This window comes from Onthophagus taurus, chromosome 11, assembly GCF_036711975.1.
Source record: "Onthophagus taurus isolate NC chromosome 11, IU_Otau_3.0, whole genome shotgun sequence".
NCBI lineage: Eukaryota > Metazoa > Arthropoda > Insecta > Coleoptera > Scarabaeidae > Onthophagus > Onthophagus taurus.
Window position 1 is genome coordinate 2,822,452 of NC_091976.1, and position 23,655 is coordinate 2,846,106.

At 35.9% G+C, this 23,655-nt stretch overlaps 1 protein-coding gene and 2 long non-coding RNA genes across 3 annotated transcripts in view; 1 reads left to right on the forward strand and 2 right to left on the reverse strand.

The window, feature by feature from the left end:
- LOC111416286 (uncharacterized) overlaps window positions 1-23,655 on the reverse strand; it is a 228,921-nt gene that overhangs the window by 131,099 nt on the left and 74,167 nt on the right. The gene's annotated exons all lie outside the window — the stretch shown is intronic.
- On the reverse strand, window positions 4,025-5,464 carry LOC139431717 (uncharacterized). Its single transcript, XR_011641789.1, has 3 exons — window positions 5,262-5,464; window positions 4,657-4,737; window positions 4,025-4,595 (listed from the first exon to the last, which is right to left on the reverse strand). It is a non-coding gene; the product is annotated as an uncharacterized lncRNA (long non-coding RNA).
- On the forward strand, window positions 9,919-14,667 carry LOC139431763 (uncharacterized). The gene is made up of 3 exons (XM_071199915.1): window positions 9,919-10,320; window positions 11,299-11,877; window positions 13,932-14,667. Exons 1-3 carry the CDS (start codon window positions 9,919-9,921, stop codon window positions 14,427-14,429), a joined length of 1,479 nt encoding a protein of 492 aa, XP_071056016.1. The 3' UTR covers window positions 14,430-14,667.

Genomic DNA, 23,655 nt, shown 5'->3' on the forward strand with positions numbered 1-23,655 from the left:
TAAATTACTAGATCATCCGCATATGTTATGGCTTGTACCTTAAATTTCTCCATTTGCTCATTTAGTCCTGACATGTAAATATTAAAGAGAATAGGACTGAGAGCGCTCCCCTGTGGTAGTCCTCTGTAGTTTGTTCTTTGGCCAAGATTATTATGATCTGATTTTAGTTTTATAATTTTCTGGGACATCAGCCTGTGAACCATCGACGCGAATTTTGCTGGAGCACCAGTTTCCTTAATGATTTTAGTCAACGTTGGAATGTGAACATTATCGTAAGCTCCTTCGATATCTACAAAAACTGCTAATAAAGATTTTCTAAGTTTTAGGGTTGATTGTATTTCTGCGACGAAGGTCGAAACGGCGTGGTGCACTCCTCTGCCCTTTCTGAATCCAAACTGACTTTCATCAAATATTTGGTTGTTCTCAAACCACCAGTCAAATCTGTCCGCTAGGATGCGTTCGAAAATCTTTCTAACACATGAGAGCAAGGAGATTGGCCGATAGCTGGAAGCTTCGTTTGGATTTTTTCCCGGTTTTGGAATAAGTACAACGGAAACCTCGCTCCATTCGGACGTCATCTCATTATCATTCCATAATCTATTATAAATATTCTGAAGGTTCACTTTATATTCGTATGGAAGATTTTTAAGCATGGAGTAGGATATTTCGTCTGTTCCTGTAGCAGAGTCTTTTCTATTGTGCATAGCTCTCTCTATTTCCATCATTGTAATTGAAGCCTCACAACCGTTGTTTACGTGTTCGCTTGGTGTTGGTTCCTCCAAGGTGAGCTCTTCCAGCGAGGGAACGTATGCCGGACATAAAGTGTTCAAAAATGCTTCGTTCCACCTATTATCCGTTGACGGCCCAGAGTGGGAATTAAATACTGCCCTCTTATATATCTTAATTTTTCTCCAAATGTCTCCAATCGGTGTCTCTCGGTTTAAGGAACTGCAGAAATTTCTAAAATGCATTCTCTTCTTTAGCAATAGGAACCTTTTGGATGTTGCTATATGTCTCTTGGCAATTACAAAATTGATTTCAGTTCTATCTCTCATATAAATCTTAATTACATGTTGTCTTATGTTTACCATTCTCTGGCATTCTTCATCCCACCAAGGACACGGGTTTCTTCGTTTTCTTTCGTCTTTTATAACGACACTCTCGACCGCATCATGCATGTTTTTGGCAAAGTTTTCGTATGTTATATTTTCATTTAAACTCTTGCTTTCCCAAAATTCTCGGTATTTTCCCCAGTCTCTGGTTTTTGGCCTATTGGGAATTTTCTTTATAGTTGGTATCCTGGTATATCTGGCGTCTGATACTATTACTTCTGCAAAGACCGGAAAATGGTCACTGCCAAGTGTGTCCCATCCGGTGTAACAGTTTATTCTATCGACCAACTCTTCCGAGGACAGGATTAGGTCGATTATACTTTGATTCTGCTTGGCGTATGTAAAAAGTGTCGGTCGACGGTCATTTAGGACTTGCAAATCTCTTTCCGTAATAATCTCTTGAAGAGCTTTTCCTTTAAGATCATCATAGGCACAACCCCACGTCCTGTGGTGTCCGTTAAAGTCTCCGGTAATGATGTAATTCTCGTCTGTTCCATATAACACCTGTCTCCAATGTTCGATTGTAAAATGCGAATCCGGAGGAATATAGCCTGCAATTAAATTGATATTATTGATTTTAATTTTAATGAAATGAGTGTTTACTACTGGTTCTCTTATAGCAATCTCCTCGTAAACAAGAGGTTTTCTTATGAGGACCGATAGGCCTCCATATCCATCATCTCTCAGTTTTTTGATGTGGTAGTAATTTGGGGTTGTAAAATGTATATTTTCTTTTAGCCATGTTTCACAGACGACTATAACGTCTTGCTTGTTATCTTTAAGGAATCCAAAGAGGCTTGGTTTGTTCTTAATAATACTCCTAGCGTTCCATGTCATTACTTTTAGTTGTTTGTTATTCATTGTCCAAGACATGATACATGTTATAATATGCATGTTCCTTACCTATTTGATTGTCCAATTTTTTGGGGGAGCGGGGTGTTATTTTCTCTTGCATCTTGCTTCCGCTGTCTTTGTACTCGGTGCTGGAAGTGGAGGGCCCCGCCTCCGAGTCCATGTACCAATCTTGAACCTGTCGCGGTCCGGGTGTTATAATGGGTTGTGACGAAGTGTGGTCATCCCAATGTGGGGTGTTTTTATGAGTTTTTTTATCGGAGTTGTTGGTAAACAGAAGTTCACTTGGAACGTCTGTTTTTCGTCTTTTTCCTGGTAGAGTGGTTGTAGGTGGCTTTTGTGAGATAGTGATTGTCTTTTTATAATTTTTCTTGAGATCATTATGCTGAGTTGTTGTTTCCAGGTATCCATCTTTTGACATTTGATGTCTATTCTCACTTCTGCTCATGGTTTTTAGTTCTGGATATCTTTTAGGATCGACTATCAGTTGGCTTAACAGTGGAGAATTTCTTTGATTATTTAGTGTTTCCCCACCTACCTTTTGTGCGGCTTCATAAAAAGAGTAGCTATATTTCGTCATCACCTCCTTGATTTTTCTTTGTCTTACATATTCTTGACATTTTCTTTGGTTTGCTGGGGTGCCCCTTTCATTGCTAAGGTGGTTTTCTCCGCAAAAGGTACATTTTGGATTCTCTTTGTTAGTACAAAACTCTAATTTGTGTTCCTGGGAGCAGGCTGGGCATCTTTCTTTTGATTTACACTGAGATCCCGTATGTCCATAACGGAGACAGTTGTAACATTGGATAACGGGGGCAATATACGGTTCTGGGTGACGAATACACAAGAAGAGCGATACAGTTGATGGAAGGACAATTCCTCTAAATGTGGCAACTACTGATGCTGTGTTTACATACTGGATTCCGTCTTCAGTCATGATTCTTCTCTTCATACGGTGCACATGTAATACTCTTTCGCCTCCATCGGTTTCGAGATGTGATAGAAGCTCTTCTTCGGTCAGGTTTGGGTCTATTCGACGGATTACGCCCTTGCACGTGATCCTGTGGTTTGGAATGAACGACCTCCAGCCATTTTTGCTGGATATGTCACTTTCTATAAAGTTGTTGGCAGATTTTCTACTGTGGAATTCAATTTCCAATCTATTTCTCCCTCTTTTCTCAATTTTTTTTATGCCCTCTGTTTTATTGTTGTATAGCATCTTACCAATCTTAAGGTCTCGCATTTGTCCAATATTTTTATCTAATGATTCGATACAGACTATGAACGGAGCATAATCCTTACTTAAATATAACAATTTTGGCTTGGGTATGAACGCAATATCGTTTTTAATTAACACTTTGGTCCATAACTCAACTGTTTGGTTTGATATAGGCGCTTTGAGGCCTTTCTGGTTGGTATAAAAACCCAATTTCAGGCAATCACGTGTTTCAAGTAATATATCTTTTGATAATAAAATTTCAGCCAAAGTCGCTTCGTCAATATTTCCGATATTACTTTCTAAATAGTCAATTATATTCGCTGCGGTCGTTTTTTTATTACTTTCGTCAATAAGATTAATAAAAGTAGCTAAAATTGGAGGTGGCGTACCACCTCCGCTTTCGGAGTCCATTTTAGGATCGCTTTCAATGTGTTTTTTTTTGGTTTTTATTCTTTATATTCTAAGTTATATTATGATACAGATAGTTTAACAGGACAGGGATAACAAACAATAACAGTTAAACACTTAAAACTTACCACGGGGCAGTTTATTTACTTATTCGGAGCAATTTACTTTCGTTCAGCGTACACACCGAACACGATTGGAGGTTAACTTTGACATTTAACAACTTACTCTGTGATGAGGTTACGTATATGTTGTTGTTTTTGAGTTTGATTCTAGCGATAAACCAGAAGGAAGGTGGATTCCTGTTTCCTGTTTCCTTGTAAATTTTTTTAATGTTGCTATTTTAGGTTAGAGGGCGGGAGTGATTTTTGAGATTGGTAGATTAATTAAAGTTTGTTGGGATTTTTAAAGTATTAGACACGGTAATCGAGTCGTAATTACGTTTGAGATTTTTATTTAAATAATTTTGTACAATTCGCAAAACTTAAAGTAGTGTAATTGAGGATTTACGGTAATAATTTGAACATCGTAGTAGAATACGTGACGTCTTGATCGAGTTTTTTTTTGAAATTTTCGAGTTTTGTTCAAGAGCGGTCCGGAAGTACGGCACTCTAATTCTCGATTTCGCTGTAGAGAAGTCATACGTGTAAAGTGTACGAGTGATGTAAATTTGATAGGTTTTGCGACATTTTGGAATTTTGGAGAAATTTGTTTGGGTCGTAAATTCAAATTACGCGGTAGCGGAGTTAATCACCAGGCACAGGGTTTGAAAGTAATTGTTTTACTTCAACAATCGGAATTTTTTTTTTTCCGGAGAATAATTACACGGTTGGAAACATTTTTTTTAAAGTTGACTTTATTTAGGCCTAGCCGAACGTAAGGCCTTTTAGTCTCGGGACAATCCAAAGTTTAGTCTCGAGACAATCGAAAATTATCAAAGTTCTATCAAAACACGTTCGATTGAAAATTCGATCGCCATCTTGAAGTGCTTTTTTTTGTATCCGGCAAATCTAAAAAGGAAATAAGTTTTGAGTACGTTTGGGAACGAATCCATATTTTGAGCATCCTTACCTAGTGTTTTCTTCCTTCAAAAATCTGCCATCTGGAAGGGAATTCGCTGGAGGTCAACCTCAGTCAATAATTTTGGGAATCCTGGAAGTGGGAAGATCATTGTGAGGAAAAGGTCAGATCTGATTTAATTGTTGTCTTCGATTATATTAAAGAAAAAAAAAAAAAAAAAAAGAATATTTAAGAGAGAAAGATTGTTCTTTCATTGAAATTTATTATTATATGTTAAAGATATTTTCTTTAACTAAAGTAACGTGTAACACCTTGTGAGATTAATTTTTTTTTTTTTGTAAAAGATTTTCTGTTTGGGACTCTTTGGTTTTTTTTCATTAAAATATTTAATTTTGAGAAGTTTCCCCAAACCAGTAAGCTTATTGATTCAGGAGATTTTTTTTTTTTTTTAATTTAAAGTTGGGTGTTGTTAAACAGCAATCTTATTATTTTGGAAATTTTATATTTTTTTTTGCGTTTAGCATATTTTCTTGAATCTCAAGTCAATTTTTTTTATTGTTTAAATTTAATTGTTTTGAATTTTGGTTTGTGGATCAATAGAGATACCTTACATTTAAATTGTTTTTGGTGTAATTTGTATGTGTTTTTCAACCTACCTTAAACCTATTAAAATTACCATCTTCACTTCACCACTAGTGGGTGCCGCGGGAAATAAGTGGTGTGGCGCCTTAAAAAAATTAAATCCACCCCGTCTTCACTGAGCAGGCTAGGATCTCGCGACAACATCGGTAAACTAGGGCGGTTGAAAAGGGTAATTGTGGTGACTTATCAGATTTTGGAAACGATTGTGAATTGAGGCGTGACAGTTGCAAACGACAAAAATGTGAAATATGATTTTCTTATGGAACATTTTTGATTATACTAATACTTATCCATATCTTAGGGTTCAAGCAGAAATAATGTTTTTGTCTTCACCAAACTTATGTTAGTAACCTAGAGCGCTGAACGTAAACAGCAGAACAACGTTGCTAATACCGACATGGCGTCGTTTCAATCAACAATTCGCGGAAGTTCAAGTGGGTTAAATGATATTAATAAAGGTAAAAGAAGAAAAATAAACATTACAAACAGGAAGGATTTCAAAAGGAAGATGTTAAAAGATGCAGGAAAACCCTACATAAGTCGAAGGGGAAAACCAGTGAGCGGTAAATCGGGACCAAGTCAGGTTGGTTGGAACAACGTGCTTTGTGCGTTTAATGTTATTCATGTTACTTTTCTAAACTTTTGTTTGATTAAACTTGCGTGATTTTAATATGCACATACCTACATAATATCATTTTCGTTTTACCATTCTGTTACAGGATTTCCAGTGTAAATGTAAATATATGGGTTGTAAAAATATTACTGAGGAAGAAAAACTAGATTTATACACGGACTTTTATAAGAAAACTTACAATGAACAAAATTTATTTTTGCAAGGCTGTATGGATGTGATGGAGCCTAAAAGAAGACGTGTTGCTGAAGAAGTTTCTACCAGACATTGTACAGTAAAATATTCACTAATAACTAAAAATGGACGGCTCAATGTATGTCAGAAATCTTTATGTAACGTGTTAAGTGTCACACGTTGGCGGTTACAGCTATTAGTAAATAAAATAAAATTCCATAAAATGATTGACGATTAAAAGGGGCCTTCATCTATACCGTCCTCATAAAATACCTGATTTTCATATTGATACCATTAAGTCTCACATTACCAGCTTTCCTGCTCAAGAGAGTCATTATTCGAGGTCTTCTAATAAGAAAAAATGTCTTGATCCATCTCTATCTATACAAAAAATGTTTCAACTGTACATAGAGAAATACCCAGACTCACCTATTAAGTATAATACTGTAATGTTTATATTCTTCTTTTCATTTCTGTATGATTTCTTTATGGGTTTGGAGTGTAATTTATTTAAAATAACTTTTTTCTTTACTTTCTTTATTTATTCTTGCGACGACTACATTACAGGTTTAAGTTTAGCTTACTTCTAATTACCAATATAACAATCACAATTTATTTGTTGAATTGGCGAATACCGCACTCCTCGCACAAGTATGCCTACTCGTGCGTTTTTTTGAGTTTATTGACTTGATTAATTATTGTGCAATATTCGCCAACTACAAATACTTTACTTTCCATTACAATACATACAGAAACATATTTAAGTCAGACTTTGACTTAAGATTCGGTACCTCAAGATCAGACACCTGTAAGTTGTGTGACAAATATTACATTAAACTTATTGCTACCGAAGATGATGAAACTCGAAATAAAATTGCTGCAGAAGCTGAACTTCATCATAGAAAGGCCGAAAAAGCTTATGAAACCTTGCATAAGGATGCAGAGACTGCAAAACAAAATCAAGATTTTGTAGTTTTGTGTGTTGATTTACAGCAGGTGTTGTTCACACCTAATTTAACACACTCGGATGTTTTCTACCAAAGACAATATTCAAATTATAATTATGCTGTGCATAACATGGGTAATTCACAAGTAACCATGTATTTATGACATGAATCTGTAGCTAAACGCGGTTCCGCTGAAATTACGTCATGCCTTATTCAGCATGTTGTGCATTATTTCAGTGTACTTCAAGCAGGGCAAGAACGGAAGTTAACAATCTGGTCAGACCGCTGCATTGGCCAGAATAATAACTTTAAAATGGTAATATTGTGTACCTATTTAACATATTTGGGATATTTCTCTGAAATTAATCAAAAGTTTTTGGTGAGTGGGCATAGTTTTTTACCCTGTGATAGGGATTTTGCTCTGGTTGAGAAGAATAAAAAACTGTGTAAACTGTATAAGCCTGATGATCTGGTGGAGTTCCTGGCCAATGTACGCCGGATAAATCCCTTTGAAGTTTTTAAAATAACCCAGCTTAATTTTTTAAATCTTGATTCTGTTGAAAAACTTTTTAAAAGAGATCCTAGCCTTAAAATAACCCAGGCACGATGGCTGCAAGTTACTGCAGAAGAACCTGGAGTTCTACGATTAAGAACGAGTCATAGTGTTTTAGAAGAATGGAAGCACTATGATCTTTTAAAAAAACGTCGAGGCTGTCGTAGACCAAATATTGTAGCGCCGTCTATTACTACACTACCAAAATTATATGATGCTCCACTAAGTATAACCGCATCAAAAAAAGCAGATCTTATATCGATGTCGGAATATTTACCCGACAACAAAAAACGTTTTTATCAAGAACTGATTGCTGCAGGGAATATATAAAACAGTAGGGAAAAACGTTTCAAGCGCCAGAATAAGCAACGTTGTTCCTTTATTTTTTGATTGATTCCTCAATATTTTCATTAATATAGGTAATTTCATAATTTTTTTCATAGCGAAGTGTTTCATTTCAGTAAGGGTACTTTACTAACCGACTTTCGTATTACTTTTGATATAAATAAACATTTTTAAAAACAAACGTTTGGTTTTTTCAATTAATACATTTTGTCGTTTACTACGTTGTTCGCGCGAAGCATTCAATTCACGTTGAGGAAATGGTTTTAACATATCTGCTCGTAGGGAGAACGCTTCATCACCTATAAATACATATGGTAATTCTTCACAACTGTTTAAAACTTTTGTAGCAGGAGGTATATTCAGTTCTTTGTTTACTAATTTATTAAAAAAGTTAGCATATTCAAGTACACCATCATCGGAGATTCTACCATTTACTCCGAAGTCAATCATAATAAATTCATAATTTGCATTTGCAATAGCCATTAAGACTAAGCTGTGTGTTCCCTTGTAGTTGTAATAATAGGAACCACTTCCAGATGGAGGTACTATTTGGACGTGTTTTCCATCAATTGCACCTAATAAATGAGGAAAGTTCCACCTTCGTTCAAATGATTGTGCAATTGATCTCCATTCATCCTCTGAGTTAGGAAACTGAAAATAAAAAAAATATATATAAAAGTTAAGATTTGTAGCAAATGTATTTTTTGCTTTTTAGACCCATGAGAATTTAATTGAAGATTCCTTGCCAAAAACTCCAAGTTCAGTCGAATCACGACCTAGCAGTAGTGCGGAAAGCCCTGCCTACCCTACATCTACCCAAACAACCCAAACAGGACAAAGAAAAAAGATTAGACGTGTAAAACAAGTTGATACAACTGATGATTTATTGGCAATAGTAAGTAATAAACTACAAAATATTAAAGAAGATGATCAATTTGACTGCATTGGAAAAACAGTTGCGGTAAAACTGCGAATGTTACCAAATGACCAAAGGATTTTCGCAGAGAAATTAATAAATGATGTTTGATTTGAGGCAGAATTAAGTGCTTTAAAGTAGAACGAGTAAAGTAGTTGCCAATAATAATATTCAAGAAAATGTCGGTTATCCCATCAATAACCAAAATCATACAAATGGCAACTGGGGCGAACACCAAAATTACAACAACACATTAGTTGGATACATCACAAATTTTAATACAGAAAAATATTAATAAAGAACTTGTGTAATGATTTTGTAATATATGTAATAATATATTCGTTACTTACCTTTAAATAATCTTTTCTTAAAGCCTTCCAAATAGCATGACAAGTATCTGGAATTATATAGCTTAAAGCTTGAGGTGATATTATAGTAGAAAATTTTAAATCTGCGTATGTTCTTCCCGTTGCTATGTATCGAAGTGTTGCGGTGAGACGCTCATGACAACTTACAGCTTGTCGCATAACTGTGTTCTGCTTTTTTATATAAGGTGACACTACTCTTAATAATTCGAGATAAGTTTCTTCATCCATTCTTAGGTTATTAAACCAGTCGCCCTTTTCAATTCTTAATTCCGATAATAAATTTGTATGGGAAAAACTATTTCTTTTGAGCAACCATTCTTTTGACCACTTGGATCTTATTTTCCGTTGATTTTTGAATTTATATTTCTTCTTTAATAAGCCTATTATTAGAGCACTTAACAATAGAACATCACTACTTCCTTCCATGCTGAAAAACTGAGCTAATCCAGCAAATCGGACTGTAGGATGGAGCGTCTGTAAGGGCCTTAAAGGCCGGTCCAGACGCTACGTTTTACACAACCTTTTGTCTGCGCAGTTCAACACGTTGCAGACAAAACGTTGCGTGTAGATCGGAAAATTACGCAGTTTTGAAACCTGCGCGAAGACTGTACAGTTGCAGCGATAACTGAGCTAGAGAGCATAGATTTCCAGGAACTGTGCGAACAAGTCGGTGCGTGTATACGGTAGGTCCGTTTTCCAATTCATTTTGTACCTCAGGTTCAATTAGTCAGGCGACCATGGCTGACCTACGGCAATGTTCTCGGGAGTTTCTCACACAATTTATTGCATTATACGAGAGTTTCCCATGCATTTGGCGTGTTAAAACCAAGGAGTATAGTGACAGGGATGAAAAGGGGGACGCTTATGAGAGGTTAGTGGAAAAATACAAAGAAATCGATGTAACCGCAAACAGAGAAACAATTGTAAAAAAAATTAATTCTTTGAGACGTGTTTATCGTAAAGAATTGGTAAAAGTGAATAAATCGATTCGATCTGGGGCTGGAGAAGACGAAATCCACAAGCCATCTTTGTGGTATTTTGATCTGTTACATTTTCTAAATGATCAGGAGACACCAAGGCAGTCTAGGAATACCATGGATGAAAATGAAGAGTCTGTAGTTGACGAACCACCAAAACAAGTAAGAAAAAAAAACCTTTGTAATAGCTTTATTAATTTATTTAAATACACCATTAATTGTTTAAAGTTATAAATTTATCTGCCCAAGGAACAGACCCCTCATTGTTAAAGTACTCTTTGAATTTATCTCTGACCACGATAGCATTATTCAAAATCTGTCCTCTTGTTCCACGCTGTAGGTCGTGTAATAATTGTGGGTCACATCTTTCACCTAATTCAACAGTACATTCAGAAATATTTTCCCGATCCATACTTTCAGGAGGGGTGTAGTTTTGGGGGGACCTTCTGCGCAAAAAGTTGTGTAAAGCGCAACACGCAAGAACTACAGTGTCCACGTTGTCCATCTTCAAATTAATACTTGTGTGGAAAATGCGAAAACGCGAAGCCAAAATTCCGAACGTATTTTCAACAACACGCCTCGCTCTAGATAGACGGTAATTAAAAATTCTTCGATCCCTTGTTAATGCTTCTCGTCGATACGGTTTAAGAAGTTCTCGACACATAGCAAAGGCTTCATCGCCAACAAAAACATATTCTAAAACTCTGTTTGAACTTCCAATGCACCGGGGTTTTGGAATTCTCAACTCATTGTTAACGAGCTTTTCATAAAATCGAGTGTTATTTATGACTCCACCATCTGAGATCCTACCGTTTGTGCCTGTATCACAATACAAAAATTCGCATTTGGCATTGGCTATTGCCATAAGAACAACACTGTGAGTTTTTTTATAATTGAAATAATAGGAACCACTTCCCTTAGGAGGCACAATCCTAATGTGTTTTCCGTCAATTGACACCAAACAATGAGGGAATTGCCACATTCTTTGAAACTCAGATGCAACTTCCAGCCACTCCTCTTCAGTCTTGGGAAACTGAAACATGAAAATAAAATAAATTAAAAGCAAATCAAATATTATAAATTGGAACAACTAAAACATTATGAAAATTACAGAGATCGATAATTGTTTATTATTTGTAGGTGGAAGAAGATGTGCATGAAAATGCTGCTGACGGTGGATGCAGTGAAACACCTACTACTCCTCTTTCCGAAGCATCAACTTCACGTAATACTCCAACATCGCACTCTTCAACTCGTAAGAGAAAGGGAGTGCCAAAAGATGATGGCACAACTTACATTATGAACTTGGTAGGAAAGAAACTCGAGTCGTTACAGGCAGAGGATGCTTTTCAGGTGTTTGGAAAACATGTGGTTAACAAACTCAGAGACGTCCCTGCTTCACAAAACACAATCGCTCAGAAACTAATTTGCGACGTTTTATTCGAAGCAGAGTTGGGTACGCTTACCAGAAATTCGCAAATTGTTGATATGACTAGCAAGCGTCAACGTAATATGCCCCTACAATTGAGAATGCCACATACATTTTCTTCACAAGTTGGACAATACCACTCCTCCCAGCAGCCGCAGCCTATGCCACCTAACTACGTCCGAGAACAACTTCCACACCCTCAGGAGTATGAAACAATTGGTCAAATTCCGGCAGTTTCACGCAATATCCAACAGGAAGGTGGACAAGATCAACAGACACACGCCCATGAAGTTCTTGTCAACTCTTCTACTGCACACTACTTATCAGCATTTCAACCAAACTGAAGAACTTGCATGCATTTTCATGCTGCTTGGCCTAACTTTTGTCAAACACTGATATTACTTTTACAGATATAAATAAAAATCTTTTATAGACAATAGTATTATTACTTACCTTCAAGTATTCATTCTTCAGCACTTTCAAAATGACTTCACATGTTTCGGGAATGATTTCACTTAACGATTGCTTCGATATAATTGTTGTGAATTCTAGGTCTTTGTAACTTCTGCCAGTTGCCAAAAATCTTAAAGTTGCTGCTAGCCGTTCATGTGGTGATATTGCTGTTCTCATACAAGTATTTTCTTTGATGATATGCGGTGTAACTAATTCCAATAAATAATTATACGTGTCTATATCCATTCTCAAGTAGTTCCGCCAATCATTAGGTTCATCACGTAATTCACGAAGTAATCTAATATGGGAAAAGTTCGGCCTTTTTAGAAGCCACGTCCGCGACCACTTTGAACGTCGGGTACTTGTGAGACGTTCCAATCTTTTCTTTTTAACAAGACACCATACCAAAATATGCAAAAGTAGTACCTCCTCCATGACGATATCACTCAAAACTGAGCGAAATATACAGATATATCTGCACTGTGTGGACGCTTCAAAAATTACAACGTTTTCATTCCGTTTTAAGACTGCGCAGGCAAAAGGTAGTGCAAAACGTAGCGTCTGGACCGGCCTTTAAGGCCCCTACAGACGCTCTGACTTATCCGACGACTTGCCTGCGCAGTTCCGGTTTGCGCAGGCAAGTCCAAGTAATTTTTCGCGATTCAGGCGGCCTGTGCAGGCGGATGACCTGGCCTGTGCTAAATCCGTCTTGTTTGATATTTTTATAAAACTGTGCAGGCAAGTTCGTACGTGTGTAGGCAGGCTCAGTCCGTTACCTCAATTTTTATCGTAAAGTAACTAGTTAAAATACTTAACTTAACCTATAAAGTGAACATACTTAGTTTTTTTTACGTAAATTTACAAAATGGATACCAGAAGTATGTCAAAAGACTTTTTATTGAGTTTCATCGAACATTACAAAAACTTTCCATGTCTTTGGAAAGTGAAATCCAAAGAATATAGTGATAAACATAAAAAATCTGCGGCATACGATGTGTTGGTCAACAAAATGCAGGAAGTAGATCCAAACGCCACAAGAGAAGGTGTAGTAAAAAAAATAAAAAACCTGCGCAGTGCATACAGAAAGGAAATGAAAAAGGTAATAGCCAGTAAACGTAGCGGTGCTGGTGAGGATGAAGTATATATTCCTAATCTTTGGTATTACGAATATTTAACATTCCTCGCCGATCAAGAGGTTCCAAGATCTTCCTGCAGTAATGTTGATTATAATCATTTGAACACTTTCTTCTTAAGTAATTGTGTAAAACACAGCAGCAAGCAAGTACGGTATCGGTGTTATGTAATTGTAAAGGTATGGCCGTATGAAATATGCGAAATCTGGCAGCTAAAATGCCAAAAACATTTTCAATAATTCGTCGCTCTCGTGATAGCCGGTAGTTATATATTTTCTTTGTTTAATTCACGTTGAGGAAATGGTTTTAACATATCTGCTCGAAGGGAGAACGCTTCATCACCTATAAATACATATGGTAATTCTTCACAACTGTTTAAAACTTTTGTAGCAGGAGGTATATTCAGTTCTTTGTTTACTAATTTATTAAAAAAGTTAGTATATTCAAGTACACCACCATCGGAGATTCTACCATTTACTCCGATGTCAATCATAATAAATTCATAATTTGCATTTGCAATAGCCATTAAGACTAAGCTGTGTGTTCCCTTGTAGTTGTAATAATGGGAACCACTTCCAGATGGAGGTACTATTTGGACGTGTTTTCCATCAATTGCACCTAATAAATGAGGAAAGTTCCGCCTTCGTTCAAATGATTGTGCAATTGATCTCCATTCATCCTCTGAGTTAGGAAACTGAAAATAAAAAAAATATATATAAAAGTTAAGATTTGTAGCAAAAGTATTTTTTGCTTTTTAGAGAATTAATGAGAATTTAATTGAAGATTCCTTGCCAAAAACTCCAAGTTCAATCGAATCACGACCTAGCAGTAGTGCGGAAAACCCTGCCTACCCTACATCTACCCAAACAACCCAAACAGGACAAAGAAAAAAGATTAGACGTGTAAAACAAGTTGATACAACTGATGATTTGTTGGCAATAGTAAGTAATAAACTACAAAATATTAAAGAAGATGATCAATTTGACTGCATTGGAAAAACAGTTGCGGTAAAACTGCGAATGTTACCAAATGACCAAAGGATTTTCGCAGAGAAATTAATAAATGATGTTTTATTTGAGGCAGAATTAAGTGCTTTAAATAGAACGAGTAAAGTAGTTGCCAATAATAATATTCAAGAAAATGTCGGTTATCCTAGCAATAACCAAAATCATACAAATGGCAACTGGGGCGAACACCAAAATTACAACAACACATTAGTTGGATACATCACAAATTTTAATACAGAAAAATATTAATAAAGAACCTAACTTGTGTAATGATTTTGTAATATATGAAATAATATATTCGTTACTTACCTTTAAATAATCTTTTCTTAAAGCCTTCCAAATAGCATGACAAGTATCTGGAATTATATAGCTTAAAGCTTGAGGTGATATTATAGTAGAAAATTTTAAATCTGCGTATGTTCTTCCCGTTGCTATGTATCGAAGTGTTGCGGTGAGACGCTCATGACAACTTACAGCTTGTCGCATAACTGTGTTCTGCTTTTTTATATAAGGTGATACTACTCTTAATAATTCGAAATAAGTTTCTTCATCCATTCTTAGGTAATTAAACCAGTCGCCCTTTTCAATTCTTAATTCCGATAATAAATTTGTATGGGAAAAACTATTTCTTTCGACGACTTGGATCTTATTTTCCGTTGATTTTTGAATTTATATTTCTTCTTTAATAAGCCTATTATTAGAGCACTTAACAATAGAACATCACTACTTCCCTCCATGCTGAAAAACTGAGCTAATCCAGCAAATCGGACTGTACGTGTGGAGGCAATTCCATGGTTCAGGCGGCCTGCGCAGTTTTGGCCTGCACAGGCCGCCTGTACCGGTAAGTCGGAGCGTCTGTAGGGGCCTTTAGACGTGCCCCGCGCGCGGTCGCGGCTAACGTGGTTGGAACGCAGGTTAGAACCTGCACAGCGTTTATACTTGTTTACTTCACAGAAGAGTTTAGGTTCGAACGCGCCAAGATTTACATTTTGAAGGAACACAAAACTTAACTCTCTTCAGAGAATACGTGATTTAAATGTCATTAATTTTAATCATCTGAATTATTTTCTTTAAGTTCCCTCAAAAGAGACAAATATCCATATTTCTCTTTAAGCTGACGCCATTTTTTCACCCACATGCTTCTAGGTTTATTTTGCGAAGTCACAAATACATAAAGTGCAATAATACTAACTGAACGATTATAACACTTTTTTCTTGACAACATGATAAAGTTTGGAATAATTTTTAAAAACAATAGTTGTAACTGAAATGTTTTCGCAAAGGTGACTAAACAAAGTATAGGAGTGTCTTCAAAAATTTCAACTTGGCAGAAATTCCACGCTCCACTCCAAAAGTCAGTAAAATGTCATATTTTTGCATTTATATGCACACCAATGCACACTTATGAGTTGTACGCGTCAAAACCGGGTGTTCGAAATGCAGGTTTGGCACGTCGTTACTTTTGTTGGTCACATGCCGTGAACGGACGCTCCAAGAGCGCGGTCCAACATGCACGCTTGTGTGCGCTCCAAAACTGTAGAAAAAACTCTTGGTGTAAAAGGCGCTAATAGTAAATAAACATAAAAAAGTGTTAAGTCGGAGTTTTGAATTTACTAATTTCTGTTTGAACTTGCTTCGGAAATATTCTATTATATATTTAAAAATTGTGTTTTGATATAAAATACTTAAGTAGGGTTGAACAGGTTGAAGAAAAAGACAGAGTCTTGTTAATTACGTGTTTACTCTTTAACGGCACGTTACAATCTAATCTACATTATTTCTACAAGTAAACCGCTGTTCTTCTATGCTACGTCAGCTTTGTCGCTGAACCGCCGACAGGACCGTAACGGTACGGTTCCTAACACCTCCCCCCCGAAAGTATTCCGTAAGAAAAAGAGATAATAAAACTCACAACTATCAAATTAAAAACAAAATTAAAGAGAGGAATATAAAACTACGTTTATACGGTTTAACTCTATGTGAACATGGTTCTCAAATTTACAGGCCTTGAGCGAGGGGCTGCTTCAGGTTGATTAACAGATTGTCGTTTTTTACATTTTAAGTTCATCGCTTCGAACAATATTCTGATTTGTTTACGAAATATTATTATGATAAATATTACAATGACAACAGCGATCGATAATGAGTAGTTAATTAAACTTACTGATTGATTTTGAATAGCGTCTAGATTTAATTTTTGTTCTTCTACTAAAGTATGGATTCTATTAAAATCCGACAAATCGATATCATTCAACTTTATTACATTTTGCTCGTATGACTTATCTAAATTAACGTTATTGACAGATTTAATTAACGGCAACTCAATCGATTGAGTAGCGGTCTGTTGTTCATTTCGAGTGGATTGAAGCTTTTTCCCTTCAATGATCGCAAAACAGGGCCAGGAAAGACGGAGCTTTACGTTGTGACTGATAATTCTTCGTGAGCAGTCCTCCTGAGATGCGTCGCAGCATATGGACAAAACAGTTTCATTTGGAGTCGCGATGATCCATTGATTCGGTTTTAACTGGCTGTATATAACTTCCTGAAGTTGGTATTTTCGAGGCATACAAGTCGACGCTCTTCTTCTGGCCATCACTTGTACTTCGCATGGTCCTAGGGTTACCTCCATAATAGTTGGGCTCGAACAAACAAAGGTATTTATTAGTTTTTTGCAACTTTGAAGATAGTCCGCGGATGCGCTCACGTACAGCGTGTAATCATAAGATACGGCGAAATATTCCAAGGAAGGGAGTATTATAGTAGAGGAGTTGAGAACAGATGGAAAAGGGATCGCATGGTACAAACGATACAAATCACCTTTTACTAATGGAATTTGCAAAATGGCAACTAACTTATCACTTTTTAAGTATGATTTGAATGTGCAAAGTCTCAGTAGCAAACTTAAATTGTTTATATCAGGGACTACCGGTAAATTGTTATTGACTAAATTTCGAGGAATTTTTTGAATTTCATTAACCAAGACATCAGTATCCACCAGCGGAGCATAAAAGTTTCCAAGTCTAGCAAATGTTACCCCTAAAATTAGAGTTTGGATCTCGTTTTCTATAATTGTGTACGACTCGAATAATCGTTCTAAGCAAATTTGGACTTCAAAATAAAATTGTTGCCTTTGCAGGTCGATATTGTGCTCCATGTATTCGTTTAATCTTTGTAAAAGTCTTTCCTCGTTTGCCCTCAATTGATAAACGGTTTTATTAAATTTTGAATTCATTTCATCGACTATTTGAACTTGCGACTTTAGAATTTCTCTTAAAGACTTTTGATTTTGTTTTAAACCGTCAATAAGCACGTCGTATTTCTTTGCATCGCCCTCATCTAAGTTACCCGTAATAGTTTTAATAATTGTTCCCAACCCATCAATCAATCCGCGTTTACGTCTTTCGGTTCGCGGAGTTTCGTACATTAAGTTATCTAATAACCTGTTAGTTTTACCCGAGATTAACCGTAAATTAACCAAATGAGCTGTAATTTCGTTTACTAAATTTAATTTATTCATGAAATTTTTTTCATTTGCATAGACTAGTTTAGTCAGATTCGTTAGCAAATTATCGTTGCATTGTAATGCATATCGTACGAGAGTAATATTTTTGACAATAAGCAAGTTCCAAAACGAATCTGTTATTTTTAAAGGTCCTAGTTGTTCTATGTACAGTCCTACCTCGTTTTTTACGTCCGTAATGGAATAATTACCGGTCCCAGTGATCATTAGGAAGGTGAGGGAGAATATTAACGCCGACGCAAGCATTTCCACATCCGGAGTTCAAAATTCTTCGAAGCTTCGATTTCTCGAATTTGGTTTATCCAATTAAGGAACGCGATGGTGACTTCAATAGTCGGGGTTGCGCTTCCGTAATCGGGGTGACTCCAATAGTCAGGGTGACTGCGCCACTTAAGTAGGGTTGCTTCCGCAGTCGGATCGACTCCAATAGTCAGGGTGAGATGCACGGCCGTCTTCCTTATTCCGAAACCTATTTTCAACACGTTTGGTGTAGGAGGGATGTTATATCCTACTGACTGCGCCACTTAAGTAGGGTTGAACAGGTTGAAGAAAAAGACAGAGTCTTGTTAATTACGTGTTTACTCTTTAACGGCACGTTACAATCTAATCTACATTATTTCTACAAGTAAACCGCTGTTCTTCTATGCTACGTCAGCTTTGTCGCTGAACCGCCGACAGGACCGTAACGGTACGGTTCCTAACAAAATAAACGTTCATCACAATATGTTTACATAAAGTGAACAACAAATAAGTAACATTGCAGAACCCAAATCACCTGTATCTGAGCCTCCAATAGTAAATTCTCCAGTAATGGAAGACGAAAATGAGGAGGAAAATGCGTTGGGTTCGGAGATCCAAAATGCAAATAAAAAAGCAGCAGTCGTTCAACCTTTCAAACATTTTGAAATATCTCACAAATTTCTTTGAGTCTCTCAAGAGATCAGAGAACAGGTGATGGAATTCACCATATGTGGACCGTTTTGCATTTATTTCATGTATCCACATGCTGTTTTCTTTTGCTTTTCATTATTTTCCTCCATTTCTACTATCGCTCCTAAAAGCAGCAGTTTAGGTTATAACTACAGAAAAGGTATTCTGTATTGGATGCAGTGTACTTTATACACCACGCGCAGCAAAACACGTATAGAAACCTGTTAAGTTGACAACAGTGACATCATGCGCCCTCTATCCTCTTACTATAGTATCTAGAATAGCCAACAATAGTTACAGTCAGATACATGCGAGGTAGGTGAACAGGTTGTTCGTATTTTCGTGAAAAAACCTGGTGGTGAACAAAATACACATCGCGTGTAGCCATGTGAGTATATCTTCGTAAGTTATTTTATTATCAAATATAACATTTCACTGTTTTTTTTTCAATGTATTTTCAAATTCAATGTATTTTTTTAAAAGTTGTTGGGTACTTGTTGTTTTTTTTAGGGATCGAGTCAAAATTAAGGACCCAAAGCGCCTCACACAAGAAGAACTAGAGACTCTAGCACAAGTTATTTGGGATGATGTTTCGGAAGAAGAAATGGGAGGCAATGAAGAGACATCAGAAGAGGAAGTTATAAGCGAAAGCGATCACAGCTCTGATTCAGAGCAGGAATCTGACGATCAAATTGCCGCCTTCACAGACAGTGTGGTGAGGGACATTGAAGAAGAAGAGGAAGAGAAATACTTTTTAGGAAAGGATAAAGTGACACAATGGAGCAAACGCTCACTTGCATCTAAATTTAGTAAAATTGGTAAGAAAAATATAGTTAGAATCTTTCCTGGGCCAAAGCAATGCTCTCGATATAACTTCTGAAAAAAGCGCGTTTGAAAAAATTTTTACCGACGATATTATTGAAAAAATTCTTGTGTACACCAATATAGAAATAGAAAAAAAGCGAGCAAATTTCGAAAGAGCTCGAGATGCAAAAAATATTTCAAAAAACGAATTATTGGCGTTTATAGGATTGTTATATTTGACTGGTATAAGAAAAGAAAATCATACTCACTTTCTGGAGTTGTGGGCGAAAGATGGGACCGGATGTGAAATATTTAGGGCCACTATGGGGTGCAACCTTTGATTATATATAATATGGATTGAGCTAACTGAATATATCTACTAACAAAAATGTTGCTCAAGGTGAATAGACGAAGATGGAAAGCGATAATGTGAAAGTGTAACAAAGATAGATATATTATATGTCAGTACGCTTCTATATCTATCTCACTTCTATCAGTACACCCATTATATGGCAGTACGCTTCTATGTCTATCTCGGTTCGATCACCTTGCGCAAGCTATCTCTCTCGTTGGCTCAATCCATATTATATATAATGAAAGGGTGCAACAGGTTTTTATTTATATTATGCGCTCTACGATTTGACGATAAGGTCACTAGAACTGAGAGAAAAAAAACGGATAAACTCGCAGCCATACGATTTGTTTTTGATCGTTTTATAGAAAATTTTCAATATAATTATTGTCTTGGTGCACAAATGACGATAGATGAAATGTTAATTCCGTTTAGAGGCAGATGCAGCTTTATTCAATACTTACCAAGCAAACCAGCTAAGTATGGGATAAAAGCATTCGTGTTATGTGATTCTAAAACCTTCTATGTGACCAATATGGAGATATATTGCGGAAAGCAACCTGAAGGACCCTATAACAAATCTACTAAACCAGCTGACGTAATTCATCGCTTACTAGAACCGTGGAAAGGTAAAAATAGAAATTTAACTTGCGACAATTGGTATACCACCTATCCATTGGCAAAGGAGCTTCTTACCCAAAAAATAACATTGGTAGGAACGTTGAAAAAAAACAAGAGGGAACTTCCACAAGAGTTTTTGCCGAATAAAAAGAGACAAGTAGGATCTTCGATATTTGGGTTTCAAAAGGATGTTACCATCGTGTCATTTACTTCAAAAAAGGGCAAAGCGGTAATCTTGTTGTCATCAATGCATAGCAATTCATCAGTAGATCCCAAAACCAAGAAGCCAGATATTATTCTGGATTATAATGCTAACAAGGGTGGAGTCGACACTGTTGACAAGATGTGCAGCACGTATTCGGTATCTAGAAGAACCAGAAGGTGGCCATTACTTGTCTTTTTTCAACTGCTGAACATAGGAGGTATAAATAGTCAGATCCTGTACAATGCCAATCATACTGAAAATCCGCACAAATACAGAAGAGAATATCTAAAGGCGTTAGCAATGTCTTTGATGAAACCTTACCTGGAAGAAAGGGCAGAAGTCAAAAGTTTACCATCTGATACACAGGTTTTTCTCTCGAAATACAAAAGGCCTTTGAAGCAATGTGGCGAAGAACCGCCAGCAAAAATACGGAAAAGGTGTTTTAGTTGCGGAAGGCAAAAGAATAGGGTAACAACAATCACTTGTAGTATATGCAACCAGCCGGTGTGCAAAGAACATGCTGTTACTACTGTTACCTGTCCAACGTACAAAAATGACCAACAAGTTTCCGGAAATAGTGAATAAAGGTAGTCAAATTAAAACAGGTTCCAGTGTTCTTTGTTTCTTGTTTTTTAATTCGTTTTTTTTTACCTACATTATAAGATTTTTTTTTAATTTTTGTATTATTTCAAAACGAGTTTTGATAATGTTCTTTCTTCAAAATAAATCAGGAAATAGCTTAACTTAGTGTCTTACTCTAAATAAATTAAATGTTGGTATTTTAATAGTGGTGTATAGAATATTCGGCAAGAAGTATCTTCGACCGATAACCGTGGGAGGCAAATTTAAAACGATCTATTCGGAGTGAACGGTCAAATAAGCACAGGAACAACTTTTTACAATTTGCTAATATATTTCGGTTGTCGAATTACAACCTTCATCAGAGCGAATTACTTTTGCTGTTAAAGAGAAAAAAAAATTTTCCTAAAATGGTAGAAATTTTACAAAATAAGTTAAAAAACGTACTTGTTTATGAAGTGGATAAACCAAAAACATTATTGAACACATTACATAGATATTATTACGTTTAATTAAATTAAAACTTGGAATTAAAAGTTAAAATCATTGAGACGAACGAGGTATACGTTAAAATTTTGCTTTCGTTTTTTCTTTTTTTTGGTTCTGAAATTCTAGTTTTATTTGAACAAAACTGGAACAATACGCCCAGCGCGTGCGTTAAAATATAAAGAGAAAACTGTAATTGAAATTCAAAATTTAAAATTTAAATTGATGATAAAAGTTAACATAACTAAATTTCAAGTAACCCCAGCGATACAAATTCACAATCTGCACACAATTTAGATGGTTGTTCAGACAGAATGGTTCACGTACTTGGATGGGACTACTGGACACCAACACACAAAAGTTCCTCAATAAGGCTTTTAAAATTAATAATAGGTGGGCGGCAAGTATTTTAAACTTAGAAATAAAAATAACTTTAGATTCTATTAATAAAATTGATAAAAATTTAAATGACTTGGCCGGAATTGTTAGAGTTAGGTTAACTGAAAACTTGTTCCTTTCCTTCACTGATTCGCTAAAACTGAAATATAACAAAGTTTTTAATAATGTTAAAAAATCTAATTGTAAAAAAATAACCTCACTGTTGACTAAGTCTAGGGGGGAAATCCAGTTCTATAAAGATAACAAAAAATGGTTGGTGAACTTAACAACCACTTTAATTCCCGAGGAAGCTGTGACTCTTTTATCACTTGGACCTAAGTTTCATCTTCCTGTCAATAAACATAATTTTGATTTGAAGAGGTTTTTGATGTTTTTGGAAAACTTAATTAGAGATTTAAACGTAGAACAAAAAAACTTAGCTAGAACTAAAATAACAAACATTATAACCAATTTCCAATCAGACAGGGAAACATATGATGGGTTGCACAACAGAATTTTTTCAATGCTAAAATCCACAAAAAATTACATTAGAGATAATCCTAATATTATCATTACTAAGGCCGATAAGGCCGAAAGCTATCGCAATGCTTAGTGATAATGAAGTATACAAAGTTATTGAAAAAGACGCATTGAATAACATTCAAAAACAAATTAACACCTTTATTAAATGTCAATCACAAAAATTCATTAATGACATCGAAGCTAAAAAATTAAAAACATATAATTCAGTCTTGGCCAAAGCGTATTTTCTTCCAAAAATCCATAAGGAAGATAACCCTTTAAGACCTATTATTTCTTCTGTGGGCACCCCTTCCTATGAATTGTCTGGTTACATGGCAAACATACTAAGCTTAGCTTTTAACGACAGAACTGATTGTAATATCAAAAACACTTTTCAATTTGTTAACGATTATAACGGTTACAAGCTGCCACGGGATTACATATTGATTTCCCTTGACGTCATCAGCTTATTTACGGTGATTCCTTTGGACTTGGTCAATAAAATTATAGAGGAAAAATGGGATTTAGTAGCGGACCAGTGTGGTTGGGATAAGGACACGTTTTTGTTGGGTTTGAAGTTAATCTTTGAAGCTTCAGTCTTTACTTTTAATGGAACAATCTACCGTCAAATTGAAGGAACCCCTATGGACTCCAAAATCTCTCCGATACTGGCTCTGATAGTGATGGACCACGTCATTGATAACATTTTAAAGAAAAATAACATAAACTTCAGAATTAATTTCATCAAAAAATATGTAGACGATCTAATTTTGGGTGTCCACAAAGACGGTGCAGGAGCAATTTTAAATCAATTTAACAGTTTCCACCCTAGCATACAATTCACACTTGATCACGAAGTCGACGGGGGGTTACCCTTTCTTGACACTAAAGTCATCAGAAACTTGGATAACTCGATCGTTTTTGATTGGTATAGAAAGCCTACTTATTCTGGAAGATATTTAAACTTTCATTCAAACCACACTTTTGGCCACAAGATAGCAACAGTTTTGACAATGAAACATAGAATAATACATATTAGTGATCCGATGTTCCTTGATAAAAATTTGTTTGAATTTTT